The sequence below is a fragment of the Strongylocentrotus purpuratus genome, unplaced genomic scaffold (genome assembly GCF_000002235.5).
Source record: "Strongylocentrotus purpuratus isolate Spur 01 unplaced genomic scaffold, Spur_5.0 spur5_scaffold_2, whole genome shotgun sequence".
Taxonomy (NCBI): Eukaryota; Metazoa; Echinodermata; class Echinoidea; order Camarodonta; family Strongylocentrotidae; genus Strongylocentrotus; species Strongylocentrotus purpuratus.
Window position 1 is genome coordinate 27831212 of NW_022145605.1, and position 21224 is coordinate 27852435.

Below are 21224 nucleotides of genomic sequence, written 5' to 3' on the forward strand. Positions count from 1 at the left end.
CGTTAGTCATGTGATCTTGCCATAATGAATCACTACTTCAATTAATACAAGGGGGCGGATAATTCTGAGCCTAAGAGAACTTTCGATACTCCACTTCAATTATTATCTCAGGGTCACATGGACACTTGATATGAACTCCATGGTGAAGGGTCTCACTGGATATGTCTAACGGCGCACTCCGGTTTCTTAAGATCGTCCTCTTTGATCATCTGCTGGTTCTGTAACTTTCGAACAAGGTCAACGGGCGTAGGCTCTTTTATGAGGGTATAACTAAGACAGAAATATTGGTTTTAATTCGGAAAACAGAAGAGAAGAAGAAGGAGAAGAGAGAGAGAGAGAGAGAGGGGGGAGAGGAGAAGTAGGTGAAGAGGAAGGGAGAGAGAGGGAGGGATGAGAGAGAGAGAGAGAGATCAAATTTATCTATGTTTTACTACGAAATGTATTTAAATTATATAAAATTTATGTATGCCACGAAAAACAAAACAGGAAATACAAAACAGGAAGGTATTCATGTCAAGGAAAAGGATACATAGGGAGAGAGAGGGTTGTCAAAACATTAAAATTAAATACCTACTGTAAGAACATTGAAACAAATTGTCATCGCTACCCATTTGCAGAACTGTCTTGTAGAAACAGGAGAGAAATTGATGGTACACATTATGATAAAAAGCGTATTCATAATGTGCTTTAGTACACGTCGATGGCGCGCCATCTGTCCATTAATTCAGATAAACAGTGTTTTTTGGCGATAGTTTATCGAAATAACCAGTGTTTATCGTTCGATAAACACTGTTTTTTGAATTGTTGGGCAGATGGTGCGTCATATCATGGTTGGTGCAATCGGGTTTTCTCAGTATTACTATCCGTGTTGCAACGGTGAAACTAGTCGTGTTTTCTCAGTATTACTATCCGCGTTGCAACGGTGAAACTAGTCGTGTTTTCTCAGTATTACTATCCGTGTTGCAACGGTGAAACTCGATCACCACTTCCTGCCATCTCAGCTTCCTTTGATGGCGTCAAGTGAATAGAAAAATAAGTGTAATCGCTGTAGGGAATCCTGGGGTACAAGGGTTAATATGATGTACATGCCCCCTAACGGAATATAAACACCTTTATACACATGTAAATGAGATATGTTACCGACGTGTACTCGAGAGCCCCCCCCCCCCATGATAACCCTGACCATAAAGTGCATAGGCATAAGACGCAGTCAAACGCCACTTTATATTCAGTGTTTTTTTATATCTTATCTGAAATATTTCCATGGCGAAATCATCATTGTCGTTTAAAAATATGGTGTCCAACTTATGTTCTACTCACTCTCTTCGCTCGCTTGCAATATTTGAACATTTGAACTTTGATAATCGGGAGGGACGTCATGCCCCGTAGAAATCGTGTTTGTGTGCCTATGCCCTCCACTCCCCCCCCCCCCCCCCCATCAAAACAATATCCTGATCCCGCCTCTGTATCACAGAACGTTTACCATAGTTTTCCCCGATCATTGCCGAGAGAGATTAGAACGGTAAGGAAAGCGAGAACAGTCAGCATCGTCGGCCGAGAACTGCTGGTTGAAGATTGAGCACAGTGGTTCAGTTGTTGAACATATTGGTCGGTAATCTCCATCATATGTCGTGGTTTCCCTTGATCAAGATGATGTTGTTGACTTGTTTAGTAGCCTGTTTGCTCTCTACGTTAACGAATGCACAAGGTAAGCTAGAAAAGATCAAATAAATTATTATTCAACATACGATTTTTTTTCTCTTTTCGAGCAAGTGCATGAAGAGTTCATGGAAGGATCCATAATCGCTTCTAAAAGTGACCATCAATCGAAAGGATTTGGTTTTATCACAGAGCGAATCCACCATGTGTTTAAGGTGTTCGCCTCTTCTCATCTCATATTGATATTATTTGTTGCATTTATTATACAAAACAAAAACACATTGATGTTCTTGTCGATGATGTTTGATACTAGATACATATATTATCAGTTTATCCCAATCTAGAATTTAGAAAAGAAAGAACGAACAACATTGAATTCGGTATTCCGTGGTTTATTACTTTCCGAGCAGCACGTTCGAATAAAGAATCCGCTCAACAAAATCCAATAACCATCAAAGAAGCACAACATAATTATCAACATTTCATTGAGGGCTTCACACTGTGCAATATCATATGTTTAGGCCTCTTGAGCTGAGATTCATAGCAAGCGCTGCTCTTCCATTTTGATCGTACCTTTACCTCAACTTCATAGTAATAATAATAATAATAATAATAATAATAGCTCGTTCTTATATAGCGCTTTTCAGGACCGGAGGCCCTCTCAAAGCGCTTTACAGATAAGTATATTATTACCCCGGTCATTGGATTCAGGCTTACCCGCACACAATGTATGCACATTCTCCATTCCCTGGGGAGCATTCCAGCCAGGCGTCATTTTTACAAGCGCACACTCGCTAATCTAACCACATTAGCCTTCGCATCCTACCGGGTACCCATTTAACACCTGGGTGAAGAGTGGCAAATGTAGATCAATGTCTTGCCAAAGGACATTAGTGCTGCGGCGGGACTTGAACAACGGACCTTGTGATCCACAGTCCGATGACTTATCCACTCTTCCACAACACCTCGACATAGAACTCCTTTCATTTAAAATTTGTGGTAAGATGTATCAGCTCTCACTTCCTACCTAAGTATGATGGCAAGCTAAGATCAAGTACGGGAATAATGAACAAGGTCTATCCACGGCATACGCGCGACAAGATTTCCCATCTAGTCACAACTAAAATAATAATATTCAACAATATGCATTATTTTCCAATTGTTCCCAAGAAGATTAATTTTGCATCATCCTGGTACTTGTCAAGTGCCAGGCACACACAGAAGGGCATTCTTGTTTTTGTTTTTTTAATCATGAGCGAGCGAAGCGGCCAAGCAAAAATAAATGTTAAGGTGGTAAAATTTATATTTTTAATCAGCGCAGTAGATAATATATTAAAATAATTTATGCGGGCACCTCGTCGCAAAATACATGACTACAAAAATCAAATTTTCAGTCACTTTAATACACGAGTCTAAAGATATTCGGACATTTGTTTCCCTGAATTATCCCGTTTTTAAATATTGCGAGCGAGCGAAGCGAACGAGCGTGATAAAATGAAATTTCTATGCCAAAAATATATATTCGGACCCCTCGCTGTCAATGGGAAAGGTAACTCCTTGGGCAATAATGAAGGCATTCATGCACTTCGATGCCTGAAATCATGTTTTTCTTAAATGTTGAGAGCGAGCGAAGAGAACGAGGAAGAAAGTCAAAATACATAAAGAACGCGGTTTGTAATATTAAGTTTACACAAAATCGACGTTATCGAAAAAAGACTGCTGAAATTCATTAATAGCATGCTTCCGGATTCATTTAAATTAGACATTGATTAAAATAGGCATTGCACGTCAAATGAAAGCTCACGATCTAAAGAAATTGAAACGTATCATATCTTTCCGCTAAAAAACATGCGTGACCACAATCAGACATTTAAAATTGAATCTTGGCATCCCCCCTCCCAATTAACGAAACCAAAATCATACAAATTGGGCGCTTAGATGATACGTAAGCGATTGAAGGAGTGTCAGTTCCGGATTCATATAACGCCGTTTCAACACACACTAGACGATCGATAGCTGAATATTATCATCAATGTTAATAATTTATAATCCATAAAATGAGTGAAATTAGGTCATGCAGTACCTTGGATCTGCAGTATTCATCGTCTGAATCCAGTGACGATAATAATTATGGTTTCGATGGGCCAGTTTTCAAATTATTCTGAATTAAAAATACGTGTTTCCATGTCGACTATGTTTGATCGTGGGTGGGTACATTCCATCGACGTAATGTTAGCGGAAGCCGTTGTATGAGACGAGTGTTACATTACTTTGGTCGTTTTATTGGTTTTATTTATTTATTTACATACCAATCACCATCACCATATTTTCACCATCATCAGTTTTTTATTATTATTTTAATCATCTACTTCACCCCGGCCTATCACGTTTTCTAACAAATGCTTATTGTGATGGTCCTTTTCTTCTGCAGATTTATGACTGACTAATTCTTGATAGTGTGTTACAGGTACATTTTGTTTTAATGTCAACATTTCTACTATTGTTATATCGTGTATACGTTCAAAGAAATTGTTCTATTCTGTATACGTTGTATCGTTGAAATGTTATGTTATGTTTTGCAGAAGAAAATTAATTCAATTCAATTCAATATAACTTTTTTCTCTCCAGGCAACCCAAGAAATGTCTTGCAGCATACGATTGAGAAAAAAAAATGCATTTGGCTTTTGTCTTTGTCCGTTCTTAATTAACTGTGGTTATCCAAACAAGGATTTCTTGAATACTGGCGATGGTAAAAATACATATTATTTATGCTAATCACTTAATTAGTGCAATGATTTCCTTCGTCCAGAAACCAACATTCGCCTTGTTAGTGGCTCTACGATCAGAGTAGGTCGAGTCGAGGTGTTGTACAACGGAGAATGGGGAACCGTCTGTGATAGTGGCTGGGACATGCAGGATGCCCGGGTAGTCTGTCGATCTCTTGGATTTGGTCAGGCACTCGAAGCTGTATCGGGTGCAGGATTCGGTGAAGGCACAGGGACTATTGTTTTGGATGACGTCAACTGCTCTGGAAATGAAGAGGACATTTTCCAGTGCGGAAATGCCGAACTTGGAATCAGCAACTGCGGACATGGACAAGACGCAGGAGTCCGATGTGCACAATTCCCATCAGGTAATGTTCTAATATCGGATTTCCTTTTTCAAAAAAAAAAAGAATGGAAAAAGGCAAACTATCACGATCGTAAACATCTTCGAAAAAAAGCCTCTTCAATCACCTTTTACTGTAATCCAAACATGATTTTTGTTGTTGCAATATTTAGTCTCTGTTATTGTGTTAATTACACTTTCGACGATACACTCTTTAAACCTAAAGTACAAGAGCATTATTGAAAAGGGCTGAGGAGTAACCACATTTTCAAAATAGCTGGATATAGTTGGATCTAGAATGTCAATAAAATTAATCTATCATTTTGATAAAAGGGTCACTTTGAAATGGTGATTTATAACCCTTTTTTCGCTTAAACTTAGAAAATACCTCATATACAAAACATTTGTCTACCCTTTTGCCTCAACCCCAAAAAGCGTATTCGGTAGATGCGAATATATTCAGATATGCATGGATAACATTATCAAAATGCGTAGATTAATTGATTGTTGTTGTTGTTTTTATTGTGTGTGTGTTTTTTTTTGTTGTATTTTGTTTGTTAATTCGGGATGAATCTTCGAAAGATATCTTTGAGAAGCTTTTCACACACTGCCAGCTGTGCAGCTCGGATATCTTTGCCTCATCTCCCTTTCCCTCACTACCCTAGTAAAATGGTACAGTGACTTGTAAAATGTTTTTTGCGATGCCATTTATGTGGAAAAGATCACCACATTGGTTAACGCTCCTTCACGAACCATCACTATCTTCTTTCATATCATCAGCTAATATCCGTCTGATCAATGGGTCCAATCCTACCGAAGGTCGTGTCGAAGTCTTTTACAACGGAACATGGGGTACCGTCTGCGATAGCTATTGGGATGACTACGATGCTCAGGTGGTGTGTCAGAGTCTAGGTTTTGCTGCATTCGGGGTTGCTAATTTTAGAGCAACATTTGGAGAAGGCACGGGACCGATCTGGATGACTGAGACTAAATGTAAAGGAGATGAAATGGATCTCCTAGACTGCCCACACACTAGTCCACCCCACTACTGCGAACACCGCTATGACGCAGGGGTACAATGCAACCCAAGATGTAAGACATACTAATCATTATGATAACAGTAATATCAATAATTGTAATTACACTGTCGCTCATATAGTTGGAATATATTTTTTACTCTCAATTTATGGAATTGTTTTGACAATGATTTATTCCCAATAGATCTAGATAATAGTATACATTCTCAGATTTTGTTGAATAATAATTTGCCATTGTTTGTTTTGCGTGACTGAATGGATATCAACTATGGGACCTACGCCCTTAAGTCATAAATGACAGTAATGAGGATTAAATGCCCCACACAAGGGCACTAATATGGCACATCGACACAATATTTTGATCCTGGAGCCTCACATGACTGTACGCAGCGGGGGCTAGTGTAGGGAGCAGTTCCCACAAATTAAAAAAAGAAAAAGAAAATGCAGTAAATTATCAATAATTCATTGAATTGCCCCCCCCCTCCCCTGGCCGTGCATTATGGCTCAAGGCATGGGCACACAGAAGATTTGTTTCTGTTGTGTACCGGGGGGGGGGGGATTCAATGAATTATTGATAACTTATTGCATTTTATTCTTTCAAAAGGGCCGCTGGATTTTCAGCTACGATACACAATTGTATTCTGAACTTATTCATGATGTATAGGCCTACGTAGAAATGTTGGCATTGATCCAACAAAATGTAAGATAATTATATACCAGACATTCATAGCATAGTTGTATGGATTTAATTGAGTGAAGGCAATAAATTAAGTTAAAATTAATTTGATCTCTTTTTTTTTTTAATGGGTGAATTTCAGCTTGATAATGGGATTCATCTTATCGTGTCATTTACAAATCAAAAGTGTCTTTTTGTTTGTTTTTGTGGGTTCTAGGACAATTACCCCCTGGGCAATCACCCCCCGGAAATTTACCCCCCGGAAAACTACCCCCGAAGGACAATTACCCCCCGGAAAATTACCCCCCGGAGAATAACCCCCCGAGGACAACTACCCCCCAAGGACAATAACCCCCCGGAAAATTACCCCCCGGAGAATTACCCCCCGAGGACAACTACCCCCCGAGGACAATTACCCCCCGGAAAATTACCCCCCGGACAACTACCCCTGAGGACAACTACCCCCGAGGACAACTAACCCCCGAGGACAATTACCCCCCGAGGACAACTACCCCCCGAGGACAATTACCCCCCGAGGACAACTACCCCCGAGGACAATTACCCCCCGAGGACAATTACCCCCCGAGGACAACTACCCCCGAGGACAATTACCCCCCGAGGACAACTACCCCCGTGGACAATCAGGATTCAATAGCAAAAGACGATCTGATACATTGAGAGATGGCTACGAGCCTATAAGACCCCCTTCATGAACCCATATTCGCTCAAATACTTCCTCGTTACTAAACATTTCCCTTTAATACATATAAGTTATACAACGGCAGTGCGGCTGCTGATTTCCACGAAGGATGTAAGTTTTAGGTAATTGTCAAGCGCTTCTCAAAATGCATAGAAATACATTTCTCTTGAGCAGCGTTATTTCAACTTTTTCAGTCATGAAAAGTTTTTCCCAAATCCCAAATTCTTCACAGACTATCTATTTTGCATGACTCAGGCACTCGCCAAGTGCTATGTTCATGGGTGTCGATCCCGGGGGGGGGGGGGGGGATGGGGGGATATATCCCCCCCCCAAAAAAACAAATATTTCAGGTGGGGGGGGGGGGGGGTGGCCTGTCCAATCATCCCCCCCCAACAATTCACCATCAAAAAAAAAATAAAGAGAAACATTAATGATGAGAGCCCGATGAGAGTAGTTAATGTTTATTACTCGCAAGATGACCATCAATATACACATTTTGCTATCTCATTTTCATAATACATACGTAAATGATACATCCGTATATGAGACAAGAATAAATTGAATTCTCACTCTTACGGCTTCATCAGGAATTGATCAATTTATTCAATCAACAGCATCATAGAAATGCAGTGCGCCAAATGCAAAGCCGCAGCGTTAAAAAGCAACGAGCTAAATATCAAGCGCGAAGCGCAAAAGTGCAAAAAAGAAGTAGAGAGTGGGAGAGAGAGAATATGAGAGACAGAGAGGATACAGGCGCGTATACAGGCGCGCGTAAAAAACGCCGGCCAAAAAGAGAGAGAGAGAGAGAAAGAAAAAAGGAAGAGGACGTAGGAAGAAAAAAGATTAAGAGTCAAGAACGGTACAACGAATCGTCATCTTTCTCTTATAATGTAATGAAACGTCGAAGTTTCGCGCGGGAGGGGGGGGGGGGGGTGGGGAACTGAATTCAGACAAGGATTAAGAGTCGAGAATGGTACAACGAAGCGTCTTCTTTCTTTAGTAACTTAATGAAACGTCAAAGCTTTCGCGCTTTGCGCGGGAGGGGGGGAACTGAAATCAGACAAGGATTAAGAGTCGACAATGGTACAACGAATCGTCTTCTTTCTTTATCAATTTAATGAAATGTCAGAGCTTCCGCACTACGCGCGGAGGAAGGGGAGCTTTATTCAAACAAGGATTAAGAGTCGAAAACGGTACAACGAATCGTCTTCTTTCTCTAATAATTTAATTAAAGGTCAAAAGAAATTGAATTTAGACAAGGATTAAGAGTCGAGAACGGTACAACGAATCGTCTTCTTTCTCTAATAATTAAATGAAACATCAAAGCTTCCGCGCTTCTCGTGGGACGGGAAAAACCCACCTCCCTGCAGCCACCCCCTTTAGGGAGCGCGCTTCGCGTGCTCACTACCGCCCTCCTAAAATAAAATCCTTGCTACGCGCTTGAGAGGATAATAACCCAAGTTGCAAGCCCACATGGGCCCCATATTCTCTGAAATGTTATCTTTATTGAGGGTGACTTGAAAAAATTAATAACTTGTAAGGGAGGGGGTGCAACCTGCCACACACTTCTACCTCTTGGTTGCTTTGATCCATTGCCGAAATTATTTTGGCACCTATCACCCCCCCCCCCCAACCACGGATAAAAATCGACACCGTTGTGACCAACAATGACGGTCGCATGATACCGGGTACCCATTTAACACCTGGGTGGAGAGTAGCAAGTGCAGGTTAATATCTTGAAAAAGGATATTAGTGCCGGTGTCGTGATTCGAACCCTCGACCTGCGCATATCATACTCCCGCATGACAACATAAATATATAGATAACATAAATATATAGATAACGTGAAGAAAACTTTAATTTCGGATCATGGTCGAGGGCCCATTATACAAAGACAAATACACGATCAGCTTAAAAAGTGACAGAGGATGCATAAATGAAATATTACATCCTAATTTCTTTGTTTCTGCGCGCAATGTATTATTGAAACACTGAAATGAACTTCACAAATAACATAGAAATTGAAAGTTTATGAAATTTTCTATAAAGAGCAATTTGGAGAGAAGCTCGCATTATTTGTCACAGTGTTTCAAATTCCTCGGGGGTGATTGTCATCGGGGATAGTTGTCCTCGGAAGAGGGGGGTAGTTGTACTTGGGGGGAATTGTCCTCGGGGGGTAATTGTCCTTGGGGGGGAATTGTCCTCGGGGGGTAATTGTCCTCGGGGGTAGTTGTCCTCGGGGGGTAATTGTCCTCGGGGGTAATTGTCCTCGGGGGGTAATTGTCCTCGGGGGTAGTTGTCCTCGGGGGGTAATTGTCCTCGGGGGGTAATTGTCCTCGGGTGGTAGTTGTCCTCGGGGGTAATTTTCCGGGGGGTAATTGTCCTTAGGGGGTAATTGTCCTCGGGGGGTAATTCTCCGGGGGGTAATTTTCTGGGGGGTAATTGTCCTTGGGGGGTAATTATCCTCGGGGGGTAATTCTCCGGGGGGTAATTTTCTGGGGGGTAATTGTCCGTGGGGGGTAGTTTTCCGGGTGGTAATTTTCCGGGGGGTGATTGCCCAGGGGGTAATTGTCCTGATACGGTTTTTGTGAACACCTATGGGACCTCTGAGCATGAACACAGTGAAATATGAGAATGTGATTATCTTTGGCAAGACATTTGTTTACATTTGCCACTCTCAACCCAGGTGTAGTAAATGGGTACCAGGTACTCCTTGTATTATTTATAACGCTGTAGGGCAGCTGGGCTCAAGCCAGCATAGGCCTAATATTAATACCTTGTAGGCGTCTCGATCATCCCCTGGCTTGAGCATCCCCTAGGATGGATGTGTGCTTGATATAAATGTAATTAATATAATTATATGTTTATCATTTAAATTAATACCACCAGCAACACTTCGTCTGGTCGGTGGTTCGTCAAAGCTCGAAGGCAGAGTCGAGATGCAACTCAACGGCCAATGGGGATCTGTCTGTACCGATAATTGGGATCGCAACGCAGCCAACATCGTGTGCCGAAGTCTCGGGCTCGGGCAAGCTCGCTACATGTACTTTGACTCCGCCTTCGGTGAAAGTAACTTGACGAATGCTTATAACTTTGACTGCCAGGGGTTTCAGCCTAGCATCCTACGTTGCGGTCGGATTGGTGTCAATAACTGCCAATACAGACGTAACGCTGGTGTCCGCTGTTATGAAGGCATCTTAGGTAACATCCCAATAAACATTGAAAGGAATGAATAATGACAATAATTATGGAGATAATGATGATGACGGTAATAAGAGCAATAATGATTATGATAAGAACAACACCTGTGATTATAATAATATTGATATAACAATCATAACAATGTTTAATGATAATAAGAGACAAAACAACAATGATAATGATCATAAATCCAATTATAAATTAGTTAACAATAACTCTAACTACGAGGCATTTATTTAATTTTGCATCAGCATGAATTTTGTGAAAAAGATTTCACAAACTACAAGAGTATGAGTAGATATTCTGAATGCAATGTGCTTGGGGCAGCAAAGGTAGATTCAGTTAACCTGAATGCGAAATATTATTATTTGTTTTGAGGTGGAGGCTCGTGGAGCGATATCTCCTCATGGTCCTACAAAGCTTAGCGGATACTTAGGATCCTAATTTGCTATCTAATTGAGCTCACAGTCGCAGAGCAATCAGATTGCAAAGGTCATTCAAGTAGACTCACAGCCTACGATACCAACATCCCACATGAAAGAAAGAGACCGACAAAACAAAGAAATAAATAAGAAAACATAGAAAAGACAGTTCCTAAAGGTCCACAAGCCCGACGGCCCACGAGACCGATAAAACAAAGGAATACATAAGGGAACAGATCTCGTTATCGTGGGCTGTAGCCAGGATCATATTCTGATCGGATACATTGTTCTTGAGAGGTATCATGAGCATGCTCTAAGTTCAACGTAATTGTGTTGGTTCGTTTTTGTTGTTTTGTCTACAGCACCTGTTCGTCTTGCTGGTGGTCCATCGCTCCAAGAAGGTCGCGTCGAGATCCTTTACAACGGCGAATGGGGGACTGTCTGTGACCGTGGCTGGACTGTCTTCGACAAACCTTCCGACATAGTCTGTTACTCTATTGGACTAGGTAACGCCGAGGCAACCTATGGGGGTGGTCGTTATGAACAGGGTACAGGACCTATGGTTCTAGATGATGTATTTTGCCCAATTCCAACCGTAACTAGCATCATACAGTGCAGGAGCGAAGGTTTTGGAGTCGGTTACTGTAACCCCTCGGCAGAAGCTGGGGTACGTTGTGCAAGAAGCCCGCAAGGTAAGAATCCTAATCAGTTGTCTTTGTAACTTCGTGTAAAGGATCATTTACTTATGTTCACAAGCAGTTGATAATGTAATAAACCTGAACACTAGAATATAGATTACAGAACGTATATTGTATGCATTAAACTTTTCGACCAAGTCGACTGTGGGTGACAAAAGTAAAAGGTAAAATTATTCTTGAAAATAAGCTCAATTATACATTTGAAATATAGTGACACTTTGAAATGCAAAGAACTTTGACCGCCCATTGAACATTTACAAGATTTAATAGTCATTATATTCCTGGTCAGTTTAGTTTGTAGCGCACCCAAATCTACATGATGAAACTAGAGCCAAGGGGCTAATGCCTCTAGCTAATATATGAACTTTCATTTTTGTTTATAACTTTGCAAGCGAGCAAACAAAAGGTCTGAAATTGATACTTTGTTATAATAGATAATCTTTACAAGCACTTAATAATAAAGATAGCTTATTTGTCTAGCTATAATAAGATCATTGCATGAATTATTTTAATTTCACAACTAAAACATATCCACCACCTCTTACGCCTGCTGCACCCTCAAAACTTTCCACAAGTGTTTCTATTCTAAATTTTCATCGGCGATAGAAACAAAACATAGACAAAATGAAGGGGTAATATAAGGAAAGGGATACATTTCTGCAGCTAAATGTTCAAGAATGCATATTTCTTTCCAGCATCAATCCGTCTTGCTGGTGGCTCGTCGAGAAACGAGGGGAGAGTGGAAGTTCTCTGGCAATCACAATGGGGGACTGTCTGCGATGATGGATGGGACCTGACTGATGCCAACGTAGTCTGTCGAACTCTTGGACTCGGTCCTGCACTCGAAGCCATCTCTTATGCTGGCTTTGGTCAAGGAGCATGGGCGATCGTTCTGGATAATGTGAACTGTACTGGGAATGAAGACAGCGTCTTCCAGTGCCAACATGCTGGTATGGGTGTCCATGATTGCGAACATGGAGAAGATGCAGGGGTTCGTTGTGCCCCTAGCCCATTAGGTAATCAGTAGTGTCCATTCTCTTTGGAGGGCTGTATGAATGTAAATGTTTGATGATTGTTTTACCCCACTACTAAGAAAACATGTGTATGATTGTCAGTAAGCAACCAGGGGTCGAAGGCTTTAAGTACCCTCCGGGGGACTTGGTAATGCAGATTAAGGCCTCACTTAGAGGCACGAGCACATTGTCTTGGTATTGATCATGGGACCTCCCGGTCACGAGACCACTACCCTACCACCAAGCCTTCGCAACTTCTCCTTGGTTAGTTGGTTGATTTATTTTCCGTATAGAGAATAAAAAATTTCTTTTACTAGTTTTACAAGGGGCCAAGTGGAAAAAATATGAAATTGAAAAAAAAAATGAATTTAAGACTTCGATGGGATTTAAATAAAGATCTACAAACCGCCAAAGTCAATAAACGAAGTATGAATTTATGATTATGGCTACCAAAAGAGAAATAGAACCCCCCCCCCCAAAAAAAAAGAACTGATATGAGCCAATCGAATTAGCCTTACGATTCAGAGCACTGTGGTATATTAGTGAAGGCTCTATACTATCATACGAGATGCTGTTGGTTCGATCATGCTCGTTGCTGACATCGTTGGACAAAATGCTTTAGCCCAAACATGTCCCTCTATTTAAGTATTATACCTAGGTGTACATAGATACTTTGCAATGCTGGCGAAATAGTAATCGCAGGGCTGCAAGAAAAGCAGTTTCATAGTATTAATACCGATGTGGCTATAGGCCTACACTGCGTCAATAAGACCCAATTATTATCATATAACATTTTTTTCCCTTCAGGATCAGTACGCGTTGTCAATGGCTCATCAAGATACGAAGGCCGAGTCGAAGTCTATTACGATGGAAAATGGGGAACCGTCTGCGACGATTTTTGGGATGACACCGATGCTAGTGTCGTTTGTCGGATGCTTGGTTTGGGCGATAACGGAACTGCCGTCGGTTGCTCTACCTACGGGGAAGGTATTGGAGATATCGTTCTTGACAATGTGAGGTGTTTGGGAAACGAGACGGATCTCTACTCCTGCCCCAGTAATCGTCCACTCCGACACGATTGCAAGCATTCGGAGGACGCGGGAGTGCAGTGTCTCAATACACGAGGTAAGTCGACGTTGTACATCTAACATTAACCCCATTGTATAAGAATTAATTATTATCAGAATGAAAACTTATATTTCTTTCAATTCTTACTTTTTAATTTTCTCTCAAGTCCAATCCATTCCACTGACAAGTATAGTGCCTTCAAAAAGCACTTCACGAATTTCATTTCATTATATTTTATCATTATATAAACTACATAAAAACAACAAAACTTGAGTTGTTTGAATACACGACAGTTACAACAAAAGTATTCAATAAAAATTAAAAATGTAATGTGTTTGAAAGATGTAACTCCCATTCGTTGATTAATTAAGATAATAGTTCTTCGTGTAATAAATATCACTAAAGCAAGTTTGATGCAAACGTGATTGAATCCGACAGCTATTCGTCTTGTCGATGGGCCATCAAACAGCGAGGGTCGAATCGAGGTCCTCTACAACGGCATCTGGGGAACCGTCTGCGATAACTTATTTGACATGAACGCTGCCTACATCGCGTGCCGTTCTCTCGGCTTCAACTACGCCCTCGAAGCCGTCCGTCTTGGTGGGTTCGGGGAGGGCACAGGGCCGGTGATTCTTGATGAAGTTAGGTGCTACGGGCCTGAAGAGAACCTTTTCCAGTGCATGCATAGACCGCCTCTAAACGCCTATTGTGGACACTGGGAAGACGCTGGAGTGCGTTGTGCCGGAAGCACACCAAGTAAAATCTCTCGAGATATAGTTTCATTCATTTCATTTTTGTATTTCACTCTCTTTTAAAAAACATCAAAAATATTTATATTTATATATATACATGTTTGTCAATTATCAACATAGGATAAAAGGAAATGGGGAATTATGAAAGCCAAAACTGGCTTGATGAGGATGATCCCCAAATAAATACTTAGCATAAACAAGATACAAACTTATTTTATATAAAAACATAGTACATACATTCACAACAGAGAACAGAGGAAAGATAAAGATAACATAAGGTAAAGACAGTTACAGGAAGATAAGAAGAGAGAGAAGATAAGAAGAAGGAAGTTACAACTTGAATTTTACATTCTACATAATAATGACAATTTCATTTTGTTCCGCTTAAATAACCCTTATACATATATTTGAAGCGTTTCAATATATTGCACTGTTTTATGTCATGTGGCAAACTATGACAAACTAATGGGCCATGAAAAAATATGTAATCTTTAGAGGTTGAAGTACGGTGTAAAAGTAAATGAAAATCAAGAGCGTGTCTAGTACTATATTTGTGGATTTGACAATTCATTGAAAAACATTCCCTAAATGAATCTGGTCAAGGTATATCTTTCAAGAGCATGAACATAAAAGTGGCAAAATTAAAAATATTATGTCATGGATTTGCAAGATTTGCATCTGTTTCAAAAGAGGATTACTATGACAATATAAGGAAATTCGAATGAGTTATTATACGTAATACTCGTGTTTGTAATTTGTGTTAGTTCAATTTAAAAAGAATTTGTAAATGTCAATTCATTTATGGAATGCAATGACGTCAACCAAAATTAATTACCGGAATTAAGTTAGTTAAAACAAACACTGAATACGCGTAAAACCTCTGCATGAAATATTCAGGCACTTTTTAATTGTCTTTACCCGGACTTCAGATCACTGTGAATATATAATTTAGTCACGATTTTGTTTTCTTCCTTGGAATATATTTTAGTTATTTCACTTTTTTGGGAATATATGTATTTGTGATAACCGTGAATGTTTATTGTTTACAGCACCCATCCGTCTAGTTGGTGACTCATCTAATACCGCAGGACGAGTCGAGATATCTTACAAAGGACACTGGGGGACAGTCTGTCATGATGACTGGGACAATGACGATGCAACTGTGGTGTGCCGTAGCCTGGGTCTTGGTACCAACGGAATAGCTTACAGGTATGGTACAGTACGGTAAGGTATGGTGTAGTATGGTGTGGTATGGAACAGTAGGTATGGTATGTTGTGGTGCGATATGGTATAGTATGGTGTGATATGTTAAGGAAGGTGTGTTTGGTATGGTGCGGTGCAGTATGGTATGGTATGGTGCGGTACGATGTGGTAAGGTTATGGTATGGTGTACAACAGTATGGTATGGTACGGTATGCTACGGTGTGGTATGGTATGGTATGGTACGGTGTGGTACGGTTATGGTATGGTATGGTGTGCAACAGTATGGTATGGTACGGTGTAGTATTGGTATGGTATGGTGTGGTATGGTACGGTATGGTATGGTGCGGTATGGTATGGTAGGTTATGATACGTTATGGTGTGGTGTGCCTTTGGTTTGGTATGGTATATTATGGTATGATGCGGTATGGTATGATATGATACGTTATGGTGCGGTGTGCCTTTGGTTTGGTATGGTATAGTATGGTATGTGCGGTATGGTATGATTTGATATGCTATGGTGCGGTGCGCCTTTGGTTTGGTATGGTGTGGTATGGTGCGGTATGGTATGATATGATATGTTATGGTGTGCCTTTGGTATGGTATTGTATAGTATCAGGCGCGTACACAGGGGGGGGGGGGGGGGTTTGGGGGGTTAACCCCCCCCTTTGGTATTTTTTTGTGTGTAAACCCCCCCCCCCTAAATTTCCCTAAAACCCCCCCCCCCTTTTGGGTGACCTCAAAAAGATGACCTTACCCCCCCCCCCAACGGAGCAAAATGTCAAATTTTCAAATTTCGATAACAAAAAAAAAAAAAAAGTAACCTCTTACCCCCCCCCCCCCGCTTATTCAGCGGTCGGCTGAGTCGTTGCGAATTTTTTTTGGGACCAAAAAAAAAAAAAAAGTGACCTCTTACCCCCCCCCCCCCCGCTTATTCAGCGGTTGGCTGAGTCGTTGCGAAATTTTCGGCCCGATTTATAAATGTTAACCCCCCCCCCCCCCTTGAAAAAATCCTGCGTACGCGCCTGTATAGTATGGTATGGTGCGGTGTGGTATATGATACGTTATGGTGTGGTGTGCCTTTGGTACGGTATGGTAGGTTCTCCGACATTTGGTCCGGCGACAATTATTTTTTGGGTATCATTTATATGGCAACATACACCAAGATAAAATAATATATTCATATACAAAAGAGGGAGAAAACAAAGATTGAAAATACTGGATGTGCTAGCTTTGTTGCTTGGGTATAGAAACAGGTAACTTAATAGCAATAACCCTGACCAAGCTAGCGCAACCAGGGTTAAAAAAAATATTGATAAATATCATGAATAGTATAAAACAAAATAAAAAGAATAGTCCTTGCTTGGTTGGAGCTCGGTATTCAATTTTGATCGTTGCTTTCCGTACGGATTTGGGACGTAACTTGTTTCTAGCTTTATTTCGTTGCGAGTTGGTTTGAGGTTAGGGTTAGGTATAGTGTTGAGTCAAGTGTTGGAAATGGTTGCAGGAAAAAGTGTCTTATGGTATGTTATGGTATGGTACTGTATGGTACGGTATGGAATTTACTTACCAAATCATAATATGAAAGAATACGTAACTACTTATCTGGGGCATGCTCCAAGCGTTCTCTTCAAACAGGGTAACAAAAGTTAATCCTGAAGCACTCCCATCACTTTCTGAGTGACTATTCTAAGTGAGACCTATCCATGTTTTATAAGATCTGTGGATATTTAGCAACTATCCAATTGTATTGTTAATGTTCAGTGTTATCTGAGGTATGGACATGTATCGTGAATATTTTTTATATTGTAACGGAAAATAAATCAACTCCAAACGAATAAATACAGGTATCATCACTTTGTCGAGGGTTCTGGAGGGGTTGTCCTTGCTGAACTTGTGTTCATTCTAGGTTTACATATAGCACACTGATTTGATATTTAATCAAATCAAATCAGGTATGGTCACTGTGGCGATGGTCTAGGAGAAGTCATTCTTGCCATATTCCATAATATAAAGCAATGGCTAAACAATTATGTAGGCCTATGCATGTACGTCAGTAACCGTGAGTTTGTCATTTAAATTTGAAATTTAATCCAATCAAATCAGGTATGCTCACTTTGGTGAGGGTTCTGGAGATGTTATACTTTCCAATCTCCGATGTACTGGTGATGAATCGGATCTTATGGCCTGTCCCAGCACTGGACCGCTCAACAACAGGTGCCTACATTTCCAGGATGCCGGAGTACGCTGTCGCTGAGGTAGTTTTCTTAAAACATTTTCTTAAACCAAAACAGCTCTACTAAATTATTTATCAATCTTGGTAGTACTTTTCATGTGAAAGATTCTCCTTCTCCACTTTCATCACTTGTTGGGTTATATTGGATATGGTGAAAGGGATATCTCGTTTCTCCGAAGGTTCATATTACGAAAAGTTGGTTACTCCGCAGGTTCATTATCCCGTAGGTTCCTTAGTCTGAACTTGAAATAGGGTTCTTTATTCTGAAAATGAAGGTTCTAAATTTCGAAAGATTGTCGTTATTCTGAAGGTTTGTAATTCCTCAATGCAATAGAATCACATTATTTTTTAGGAATTCCGATCCTTCGGAAGGGCACTCAGTTAATGAGAGAGAAGATAATTCAGTTAGTTTTCAAGATTAAATTTCGGATAAATTTGACTGCGCCGCTTGCAAAATAAATTGGAAAGATTTTACGTCTCATGTTGATACGCACTTAATTTCTTCATAGAGTTATGTGTTATGGGCCAACACCTGTGAGTTCACGGAATGACTTACGACGCTGCGATAGGGCTACACAGAGACGCAGAAAAGTGATCACCCAATACTGTGCTTTGCTCAATGATCACAAAGCAATAAAAGACTAGCTTTTTTTTCTCCTTTGTTAAAATGTTTGAAACTGTATTTAAAAAAACAAAAACAATTTGAATGACCCCGAATAACCTCATTCTATTATTAGATATAAATATGGCATTGTAAATATGGTATTCGATTTTGTTACCTCTTTGACAAACGCACAAATATGAACTTATTTTCAAAAATGTCAATTTCTTAAGAATCTGTTTTCCTTCGTTATGTATTGTCTTTTACCACTTTGTTTATTCATGTTTAAATTTCCAAATTGTAATACATTACCATTAACGTAGTTCAAGTCGTATCAACAATTATAATCGAACATTTATCGTTGATCAATAAGTATTACAGCTGGAAAAAATATTAAAGGTAATACAATGTTTTGGTAGGGGGTCATGAATTTAGTTCAAATGAACATATTGGAAGCATATGCGATCCTACAATATTAAGTGATCGTTGTCGCTGTTGAAAGCGAGTCTAAAAATATAAAATTGTTAATAAAAAACTCTTTGTTTTATAGCTCCCTCTCAAGGTCAAGATATAAATTAAGCTATAAAACACTGTTTCTTGACTAAAATCGACCGATTAGCTATTCCCGTTTTGAAATTATGTATCACAAACCACATATTATGAAATGTTCATGGTCGCAGCTACCATTGTATGGCAGTATAGGCGCTATTTGAAATTTTTCAAAATTTAAAGTAGAATTTTATATTCCTTTTTTTCCCGAAAGCAGAAGTGTTTTAGGGGCTAAATTTTATAGTGCTTACAATACATCCACAGAGGCATCCAAATATATCAAAATTTTAAAGAATCGTTATCCAGCCAATTTTCAAAATATCCCAAAACTTTGTATTACCTTTAAAAAGATGAATTATGACAATTCATTACAATTTATAAGGACTCAGGTGTACGTAATTGATAAGTGACTTGCAGTTGTCAAAGTCTCTATGTTAAATATTTTTTAGCAGATGTAAACAAACATATTGTCATGATCCTTCAATTCCTTTTTAACAGGTTGAATCTTTGGACTTGTAATACATCCAAACATCTTCGTCATGATTTACACTTCGAAATTTATGATATCATGAATTCATGTAGAAAAATATTTAAAGTGTATTTGTGAATAAAGTCTGTCAATTGTATGTTACTACAGAAGTGATTATAACTGTCTCATTCGTATATCTTATATATTTGGTTTTGTGACTGAAATGTTTCCTTTAAAGGGGGCCTCCATCAAACGTGTCCAATTACTGACAAAGGGAATAGTAAGTAAAAGAGAGGAGAGAGTAAGAGAAAAGAGGGGTGAAACAAAGAAAGGGAAAGAGGGCAAAGAGGCAGAAATAGAAAGCGAGGAGGGAAATAGAGAATAAAAAGAGGGGGATAGAGAAGGGCGATGGTGTGAGAGATTATTTATTAGTGCATGTGGGGTTAGAGAGGGTGACGTTTGTGGGCGGAAAGAATGGGGAGCGATTTGTAAGCTGTTGTCATACTCGGAACAGTATAGCAATTTTTCTTCTCTCATGCAGATTATTTCCATTACCAATGTACCCGTATATCTGACTTCGTGAGTATTTATGGTTATTTAAGTGGAAATTAAAAGAGTTGAAATTAGTAGAAAAAAATTGAACAAAATCAGTCAAGGAATGTAAAAAATAAAGTTTATTTTAATATATATGTATAACTTGTCACTAGAGGGCAATATTTTATTTGATGACATAATTTGGGCCTATGGACGATTCTCCATGCCTTTTGACCAAGGAATCTTACCATTCTTTCATTTTCTTCATATTCATTCGTGTTCATGATTCAAATTCTTAAAATGTCAAGTAGAATATAATTCTGCATACTATATCTTTCTTTTTTTAGGGGAGTAGGTTATGTCAATCACAAAAAAGAAGGAAAAACATGAACTTTGAAGTACAGGACTGGACAGTTGTCAATAAAATGATGCACCAAAATAAATATCGCACTCTAGTCACAAGTTATTTCAAAAACTTTTAATTTCATTATCCCTTCCCGATTTTCTTCAAATTGTCACTGGTTTAATACAAATCTTTGAACTTTTACAACCAAATTCACTTAGTACGGAGATTTGGTTCCCTTTAATATCACAATTCAGAGGGAGGGGGGCTGAAGGAATATACAGCCTACCCCAATTTCAGCCTTGTGTCTCTATGGTCGATAGCATAACAAGTACTTGTTTAATAACTTTGTACTTTGAAAACTAATAAAAAGAATCTGACATGGTTCTGATAAAAAACGAAAATTGTATTGATACGAAGCACTATCGTAACGACTTTTAAAATACCAACCTTAGGCAATTTCATTAGCTCTGTGTGTTTGTTTGTGTGTTTTATCTGTTTATTTCAAATTTTTAATACGGTGTTAAGAACCATGCCTTCAAGGGCATGGCTGTTTTTCAACAAGTCCTAATCATGTACATCTATTGAAATTGTCATACATCACAAAGACGTATTACATCTTCTTAACATGAGGATTTCTTTTGGCAGTGTAAATAGGGTATACAAATTGTCATTGAGCTGATTTCTCAACAGTTTTTGCGATCATGTCGCAAATGGTCTCTGAGTATGATCAGTGCAATGCCAAAATTGATTTACAGCAACGAGCACTACGGGTTGGTTAGCACATACCAGTAACTGGTGTTTACTAAAGTCATGTGATCTTACCATGATGAATCACTACTTCAATTAATACCAAGGGAGGACACTTATGAGCCTAAAAACCTTTCGATACTCCACTTCAATCATTATATCAGGGTCACTTGATATATGAACTCCATGGAGGAGGTTTTCACTGGAT

At 39.5% G+C, this 21224-nt stretch overlaps 1 protein-coding gene across 1 annotated transcript; it reads left to right on the forward strand.

The window, feature by feature from the left end:
• Positions 1-1532: 1532 nt before the first annotated feature.
• Positions 1533-18139, forward strand: LOC593901 (deleted in malignant brain tumors 1 protein). The gene is made up of 10 exons (XM_030991180.1): positions 1533-1708; positions 4469-4792; positions 5548-5859; positions 10070-10381; positions 11166-11495; positions 12197-12517; positions 13322-13639; positions 14021-14338; positions 15384-15543; positions 17641-18139. The coding sequence occupies exons 1-10, from the start codon at positions 1627-1629 to the stop codon at positions 17789-17791; spliced, it is 2628 nt and encodes an 875-aa protein (XP_030847040.1). The 5' UTR covers positions 1533-1626; the 3' UTR covers positions 17792-18139.
• The last annotated feature ends 3085 nt before the right edge of the window (positions 18140-21224 follow it).